The sequence below is a fragment of the Protomyctophum parallelum genome, assembly GCF_964188405.1.
Source record: "Protomyctophum parallelum genome assembly, chromosome: 20".
Lineage (NCBI taxonomy): Eukaryota > Metazoa > Chordata > Actinopteri > Myctophiformes > Myctophidae > Protomyctophum > Protomyctophum parallelum.
Window position 1 is genome coordinate 33,685,062 of NC_139718.1, and position 8,811 is coordinate 33,693,872.

At 43.7% G+C, this 8,811-nt stretch overlaps 1 protein-coding gene across 2 annotated transcripts; it reads left to right on the forward strand.

Moving 5' to 3' along the window:
• Positions 1-78: 78 nt before the first annotated feature.
• Positions 79-6,829, forward strand: supt7l (SPT7 like, STAGA complex subunit gamma). Of its 2 annotated transcripts, none has more exons than XM_083791440.1 (5): positions 79-155; positions 1,060-1,528; positions 2,905-3,229; positions 5,893-6,118; positions 6,316-6,829. In XM_083791440.1, exons 2-5 carry the CDS (start codon positions 1,095-1,097, stop codon positions 6,609-6,611), a joined length of 1,281 nt encoding a protein of 426 aa, XP_083647566.1. In that variant the 5' UTR covers positions 79-155; positions 1,060-1,094; the 3' UTR covers positions 6,612-6,829. The 2 variants fall into 2 exon arrangements, with proteins under 2 accessions (XP_083647566.1, XP_083647567.1); XM_083791441.1 differs by having other exon boundaries at positions 80-146; positions 1,053-1,528.
• The last annotated feature ends 1,982 nt before the right edge of the window (positions 6,830-8,811 follow it).

An 8,811-nucleotide genomic window follows, 5' to 3' on the forward strand; every position in this document is an offset into this window, starting at 1 on the left:
TCATCCACCTTCGTGTGCTTCGTTTGCTGCGGAACGATTACAAGTCGTGCAGGTGTCACTACGGAGCTTCTTTGTGACAGGACAGCTCGAGCTTATGGATGGATCATAGACTGCATATCGTTTGATTTGGCTCTGACTGCAATAATGTGAGTTCTGTTCTTCTACGGTTATATTTGCATTTTGTAAAGTATATATCATAGCTTGGGATATATTTATAACCTGGAGATTGTCCAGCTGCTATATAGTTCAGTCTGGTTGATCATAAACCTTGTTTTGTGTAATAACGCCGCCGAATTGCTCGATTTATTCACACGTTGACAGCCCGCACTATCCGACAGCTATAACATGATTACACTTTATATTCAATTGAATAACGTTGACTAAATGCTAGCTGATCAAAACATAAAAGGATAGTGATATTTGATATTATGCAAAATCATGTGCTATTATAAATGCTTTTCAAGATTCAAGAAGTTTGTATTTGTGTTGTGTCACTGAGGTACAATTAAGCAGCCATGTGGGACGAATTTTGATGAATTGAACAATGTGGACCCTGTTGTAAACATGTGTAATGCTTAATTGGGTCGTCCACTCACAGTTAACAGTCTCTGTATTGAGTTTGTGCTTGAAATGTACTGTAATTCTACAAACTGTTAATAAATATTTCAATCAATCAATCAAACGTGTCCCACAGATTGCAAGAAAATAAAAATACAGTTGAATGAATGTAAAAAAACAATGCTATATGCTGTCTCTCGTGGAAGAGCCATTGAGGATATTTATAGATGATTGGTTTTGTATTAATTTGCAATGAATGCTTGTACTTCTGTCTCCTATAAAATATATATGTTATGCTATACATGTATATAGGGAGTGTATGTGCTCACACTACCTTTGCTCATTTGAACCTCACTTTGATGATCACAGAGCATTCCAAAATACAAATACATTATCCGTCTATAAGGAATCTTCCCATATCAGTTCATGCTGCGATCGGGTCTTTTCCTGCCACTTTTCCCCCTCACACACACACTGCCATCCTCATTATCCAGACCAAAGTACCTGTTTGGGCAGCCGCCTGCCTGCCAGTCAACATGATGCGATACTGGGGTGAGATCCCGGGCCCGGCGGGAGCCCCTCCGAGCCGCAGCTCCTTCGACCTGCTCCAGCGGGAGTTCCGCTCCGTGGAGATGCAGGACCCGCCCCTGCACCAGCCCTCTGCACAGCGGCCGCGGCCCACCACCATGCTGGACATCCCCTCGGAGCCCTGCAGCCTCACCATCCACACGGTCCAGCTGTGCCAGCACGCCCGCCGCCTCCGCGGCCTGCTGGCCGCCGCCCAGAGTCAGGGCTCTTCTGCCGCGCCCTCCGAGGGGGGCGGCAAGATGGAGGAGGGCGCGGACGCCAGCCTGCCCTTGCGACCTCCCACGCCGCCCGCCATGCCGGACGACCTGCTGCCCTTGGACAGCAAAGCTCCGCGGCAGCCCTTTCAGCTTCGCCACAGTGACCCTGAGAGTGACTTCTATAAGTGAGTTGCTGAGAATGGTTAGCCTGGTTAATAAACCAGACTAATATCGCACAGACCGCGGGATATTAGTCTGGGGAGGCTCAGCTTGGATTTCATTTCCAGGGAAACATTCTCTCTTTGACGCAATTGGTCAGAGCTACTGTCAGTCAAAGGTCTCAAGCATTGAAAGTCACTGTACCAAAGCCCGCCCATATTGCATACCGTGTCCCTATTGGGTGCCCACATTCTCTGGTGTAGGAAATGGGCGTATAATTGAGCCTCTCCAGACCGAAATCCGCCGGCAGGCAATTCATTTTTGCCAACGGCTGATTCGGTCTGGTTTGGCTAGAGAATGGTACCTCCCTCTCTCTCTCTCTCTAAACCTGCTATCAACATAACAAAAAGTGATTTCCCCCCGCCCATACATTTATATCCTTTTTTTTAAATACTTTGTTGTATGACATCGTTGGGCAAAAGCAGGGTTGAGACTAGCTTGCACATCAGCTTTTTTGTTGTTGTTGAAAAACCTTGATTTAATTTTATTGTACCGGTATTTGGACAAAACATTAAAGTCGTTGAGGCCGTCTGTGGGTTTTATAAATATTTAACTAATGGAAAGTAAGTATGGCTTGGGACTAAATAATATCTACACTGGATCAATAGCAACACAGGCCTTAGCTTTTTTGTCAATTTCCTGAAGAGTAACGTTTTTTTGGACAACATTTCTGCCTAACAGCGACTATATGCTAGAATTGTTGATTGCAATGATACTGTAATAGATCAGAGTTGTCTCAAATGTCGTCTCACGAAACACTCAGGCCTTTGTAAATAAATTTTTTTGACTAATTACTAGAGCCTGACCAATGCCATGTTTTTGGGACCAATTACCCACGTTTTGACTGATATTTTGTAAAACGCTGATTTCATTTTCTTTAACCGCGTATTGAAAAATTATTGCCGATATTGATTGCCGTCAAAAAGGTCATATAATGGCCCAGGCGGTGGCGTAACCGTCTTGGCACCCGACTGGTAATCCAGTCGCAGTGTGCCGCGGGTTCGACTCCCGAGCCCGACACGGCCTTTACTGCATGTCTTCCCCCATCTCTCTCCCGTTTCCTGTCAGCCTACTGTCTGTCCCTTCAAAAAACCAATAAAAGGCGTAAGCCGCAAAAATATATCTTAAAAATATACCCTTTAATGTCACTAGTATCTTTTCTGTTTAAGTTAATGTTATGTAGAGGAGATCTTGAAAAAACAAGAAGGTGGCTGCACACACCAATAGCCAGAGTGCCAATACTTATTAGGACAGCAGGTAAGACAAAAATGAATCCAACGTTTCGGTGGTTAAGCCTTCGTCAGGGAAAAAAGTTTATGTTATGCTCTCCTCCCTCCCAAAGGGGCAAAGGGGAGCCGGTCACAGAGCTGAGCTGGCCGTCCTGCCGGCAGCTCCTCTACCAGTCGGTGGCCACTGTCCTGGCCCACGCCGGCTTCCAGTCGGCCCAGGAGAGCGTGCTGGAGACCCTGACCGACCTGGTGCACGAGCACTACCTGCGCCTGAGCCGCCTGATGCGCGTGGCCGTGGACCGGGAGGCGCGCCTCGGCGCCACGCCCTTTCCGGACGTGATCGAGCAGGTGTTCCACGAGGTGGGCATCGGCAGCGTGCTGGCCCTGCAGCGCTTCTGGCAGGTCCGCATCAAGGACTACCACAGTTACATGCTCCAGGTGAGGGGAGCTTTATTTGTGTGTTTGGGTTTACGTTTCATTTCTTTTATGTCAGTGGTTCTGATTGAAACCAGTGGTCCAGGTGGTCGCCAGCTAAATGATGGATAGTTGGTACGCAAATGGACCCTTATAGATCTGAACCCGCAAGGGGCCATTTGGTTTCAAGAGTTAAATTATTGTTAAACATCTGCATTATTTAGTTAATTTATAAGAAGTCTACGCAAATAGAGAATGTAGAAGAATTGTTACTTTGAACAACGTTATCTCTCCTATGTTGCCAACATCAATACAGCATGGAAATGTGGACATATTCTTTAGTTTTGGGTCTGCAAGGCTAAATCTCATCAAATGGTGGTCCATGGCTCAAATGCAGAATAAGTAATGGCCTTGATATGAAAAGGGTTGAAAACCACTGTTCTATGTGAATATTCATTTGAATAGAAATACAACCCCCGAAACAGAGTTTCTTCTCAGATTATCAATCTCTGGTTTTACTTCTGTCTTGTGGTTGTTCCTGCTCCCAAATATCTTATTGTATTCGGAAAGAAAGCAAATGTTCTGAATTAATTTAACACGCTAATAATATAACAATAAAATGCAATAATACATAACAACATAAGCAGTATTCCTTACGTTGAAAATGGAACCGACACACCTTGTGTACTGGAAACCACATAATACACAAAGGCTTAAAACAACAAACACAGCATTGAGTTAATCAGCTAGGAATCGACCTTTCTGTGTTCACGAGACCATACCTACCTACGAGACGGGTTCAATGATACTGGAGCTCACCCATACATATTGCCCTTTTGGTCGTTGAACAACTTTTAACTTGGTGTCTGTATGTTGGGCATGTTGTTATAGGTGAAAATTAGAAAACGTTCTTGAAAATCTTCTATGAGCTCACCAGTGTTGTGACTAACGCCCTTACATCGCGTTACGTTACATAACGTAACTACTATTTGCAGTAACTTGTAACCTAGCCTCGGAAACCCAGACGTTTTTATTTCCAGGGAGGAAAAAAAAAGTCTGGGTCCGAGTCCACTTCAATTCGGCATAGAGTAGCGCAAACGTCGATCGCTCTCTGCTGATTTCGGATTGTCTGCATCTTTGTTAAATTGACGCACACACGCACACTCCTCTCTCTCTCTGTCGCTCAAATTAATCAGTCTCATGTCGCGCAGCTGTGTCTAGATTCTCCCAGCGGATCCGGCCGGGAGCTGCCTATGCCATAGAAAGCATAGGTGGACCCCAGGCTACTTGTAACCTAACGCTTTACATTTCCCCATTCCATAACGGCCTTATAGTTATTGTGCGAGCGTTACCCGCGATATGGCGTTATGTCAACGTATGTGATCAGTGAAAAGTCTCGCAGCTCCGTGAGTCTATCATACAGCCGTCTCTGTGCTGCTGACTGCAGTGCAGAGAGAGAGAGCGCTCTCTGTGTTGACAGTTTCGTTTGTGCAGTCATACTAGCCTCTGAGGCCACATGGCTTGATGCACCCTAACTTGATAAAAGCACGTGGCAGAAGAGGTCATTGATTGGCTAACGTAGGGCCAGATTTCAGGGTAAGCCAATCAGAGACAGTCTACAGGGTGGGCGGGCTTACTGGCTGTCGTAAAGAGTAACACATTTAGTCACAGACACACAAACCCTTGTAACGCATACATAGACACTACACAGACGCGGGTTGAACGAAAATCATAATACAGTACCACACGCTAAAATGGCAAATGTGGATCATGACAGCGAGATCGGTTGCTTTGGGGGTTGGAAATATCGCCACAGTAGCATGTCACCAAGAGTCAACTTGACAAAATGATTGCTAGGTAGCCTATGTTGTTGAGGAAATGCTTCCCCTCTCAACGCCGGTGGAGTCTGTTCCTTGGTCAGCAAAATACCAGTGAAAGCAGGGCCAATGTGCAGAAATACATTTTCCAAATACCTGAACAGTGAATATTCTAAAATGGAAGATGAGCTCAAAAATACATTTGATGAAATAGAATATCTCTATAAAGATGCCTGTCAAAATTCCTGAACATGTTTTATTGTTCCACTACATTTCATAATGTTAAGAGGGAGTTGTCTTTTCTCTTACTGTGCGACAGAACAAAAAACCTTCTTTTAAATCGTTTTTTATATTATTATTATTTAAAGTAAAGTAAAGTAAAGTAGTTACTTTCATAATTTAATGTAAAGTAAAGTAACAAATTACTTTTTTAGATAAGTAACGATAACTATAATTCCTTACTTTTTAAAAGTAACTTCCCCAACACTGGAGCTCACAACGTGAGGCTATTGGTGAGCTTGTAGATGGGCTATTTTAGAATTAGTTTCAATTGGGCTTAAGTGGTTAAATGAAATAAAATGACTATAGACTAAATATCGATCAAAACATCCGTAATCAGTGGTCTAGGTTAGGACTCTCCTAAATTGGATAGCCAGCAAACTAGTGCTGTTGGAAACAACACAAGGGCCCCGGTCACGAGGACGTCCCACATTAACATAATGTGGATGTACTCAAGAAAGACGCAGGAGCGCAAAGCACCAACGAACTGGCCAGATGTATGGATAACCCGGGATGCCTGGAAGCGAAGATGGAGGACACGTCTGAGAGACTGAGACTGTAAATAATACCGCAGTAATTGTCTATCTTCAGGTCAGCAAGGATCTGTCAGAAGAGTACGAGCGTCTGGTGAACCCAGAGAAGTCCCTGGAGGACTCGAAGCCACCCAAGATCAAAGAGGAGCCCATGAGTGACATCTCCTTTCCCATCAGCGAGGAGCCCGAAGCGGACCCAGCCTCCGGGGATCAGGCCCTTCCTATGGGGGTGCTGGGGGCCCACGGCGAGAGACTGGAGGGTGACCAATCTCCACATGCTTCTGGTTAGACTTGCCTTTATATTAAAATACATTAATAAGTTACACTAATTATACAAGAGGGTTTTTTTTTTGCCTGGCCAATAATTTAATATATATTATTCAATATTAAGTGGCCCATTGATAAGTTGGTACTGATTTAATTTCACACGTCATATTCACATTAAAATTCTACTCTCTCTATTTTCCCCACTCCCGTCAAGGTGGCGGCGCGGGTACTAGTTCTCCCTTGTGGCCACATGTGAAAATGGAGCCTCAAGACGGGGAGGAGGGCCAAGGCTCCGGGCACCCCCACCACCCGCACGGGGTCCTTGGGGGCGATGTGTTCGAGGAAGGGGGTCCCATGTCCACCATGAGCGAGTCTGGAGGAGCCATGGCGCCGTCTCCCGGAGGCGCAGCGTCAGACGCCAGCTACGCCGAGTCGCACTCGCCCGATTCCCTGATAGGCACCTCGCCCGTCTTCAACCAGAGACCCAGGAAACGCGTGAAGAAAATGTGAAATCCCATTTTATACGAGCTTTTGTGAGGAAGACGGCCAGATGGTTATTATGTCTAGCGTCGGATCCAGATCCTTTCAGTGGAGGATAGACAATGGACTCCATGAAATATCATTTGTTTTTGTTTTCCCCGAAGTCTCTGCTTCGAGTTGGTCATCGTTCAAGGAGACTCTGAACTGATTTTTGCTACAAAAATAAAAACTAAATAACAAAACAAAAACAGCGCAGTGTTAGTCTTCACTCACACCTTTGCATCTAGCATACAACATTGATGCATGCTAGATGTAAAGAAAGGGTTTGCTCGCCCCGATGCATTTCCAATGGAAGTCACATGGTTTGACACAACATTTGTGTTGTACGGCTTTCGGCTGTGTTTCGACTCAGCCACCCACCCCCTCATGCAACACAAATGTTGTGTCAAACCATGTGACTCCCATTGGAAATGCATTGTGAGCTTGCATCAGTCAATAACTTAAGTCTCATGCATCAGCTATACATCAATCTGTTGCGAAGGTGTGAGTCAGGCATCAGTGATTCTGAAACTTTTTCCATGTCAAGGACCCCAACATTATTTGTATTTGGGCGTGGAGCCCCATCTCAAAATATTTAGTTCCAGCTAGGGACCCCCAGAAGCAAAGATTTGAGTTACAAATGTTTTTTCGATTTGTCGCTGTCATTTTGATTTTATTTCATAAATCAATGCTATTGAACACAGTTGTTAAAGTGGTTACACAGATGCTTTCCTGGTTTTAATGGGTTACATAGCTGTGCATAACTGTATCCTAGATCCTGCAGATGGGCTTGAGAAGTATTGTAATATTTTGGCTACAGGTACTATACAATAAGCTGAACAGGGCCGTTAATTAGACTAAAGAACTGAATTAATGCATTTTGTTCTGTTTCTGAATAGCCTATATAAAAGAGTAACAATTTGTAGTTTCCTTAGTTTAAATGTTTTCACTGAAGATATGCATATGATTCAATGCCAAAAGAATAAAAATATCCTTTTGTTCCCCCAAAATGTGTCAGTCATATTTGAGGTAATGGTCATTTTCGTATGGTGTGGTTAAACTTCATCTTTTAGAACTAAGAGCCTAAAACTAGTATAAAAAGTATTGCTGCCATGCGAAAAGCATTCAGTTACTTATTATTTTACATATATATTTATTAATTAATATTTGAACAAATTGCTTTGTTTATAACATGGTCATTCAATCATGTACTGTATAGCATGGGTATCACATGTATAACATGGTTATCCCCATAGTATGATATTAAAAGATAAAAATAAAATACAATTACAGTATTCTATGAATGTGCATCACCAACAGTTTATTCCCGTTATGGTCGTCTACTGACGATGACACAACATTCCCTGCACTAATCTTTACATCATCACAACAGGAGGACACCAGGCTGCCACTTTAGGAAACGCACTTGACACACCTGTCAACCTGACGCTGCTGAATGAGCATCTGTTGCTGTAATGAAGCAGAGCTGTGAGTGCAAGTCCACGGCAATTATAGCTCGGCTGTCTGCATCAGAAAGGGGACATCAATCCAGACTTAATGGCAAATTAATTACAGTACGCATACATTTGCATGCTAAATGAGCAAGTTGAATACATGCGAGTTTCGTCCACACCTCTTGTTTCCGCAAATAGTCAGGCAATTGTCCATATGCCACCTGGAAACGAACTGATATTCGGTTTACACCAGACGCTTGCTTTCAGGTACAGCATCCCCCCCCACACGCACAAACCACACACACGCACACACCCTGAACAAGAAGGCCTAAACTTGATTTTTACTGTTATGTCCCATGTGGAAGTGGCCTCAGCTGTATAATATGAATAATATCACTGGAAAACTGTTCCACTACTCAGGTTTGCCATGCATTAAGATTATAATTGTCACCTGCCTGCTTGATTATCTTCCACTTTCAACCTCGCATTATAGGACCCTCCCCTCTATTTTCTCACTGCACCACTGCACCATGTACGATATATATATATTTTTTTTTAAGTGAGCGGCGCCCACTTTATGTATATCGGCAAACAAACATTACTTGGCTGGCAAATGATTTATGTCAGTAAGTGTGCTAAACAAACATTAAAATCTAAAAGTCCATAGACTTAATCGTCGTAATCTTCACAAGCCAATTTGCTCTGGTGCCCCTTTGAGTCTTAATCAAAAGTGTTGA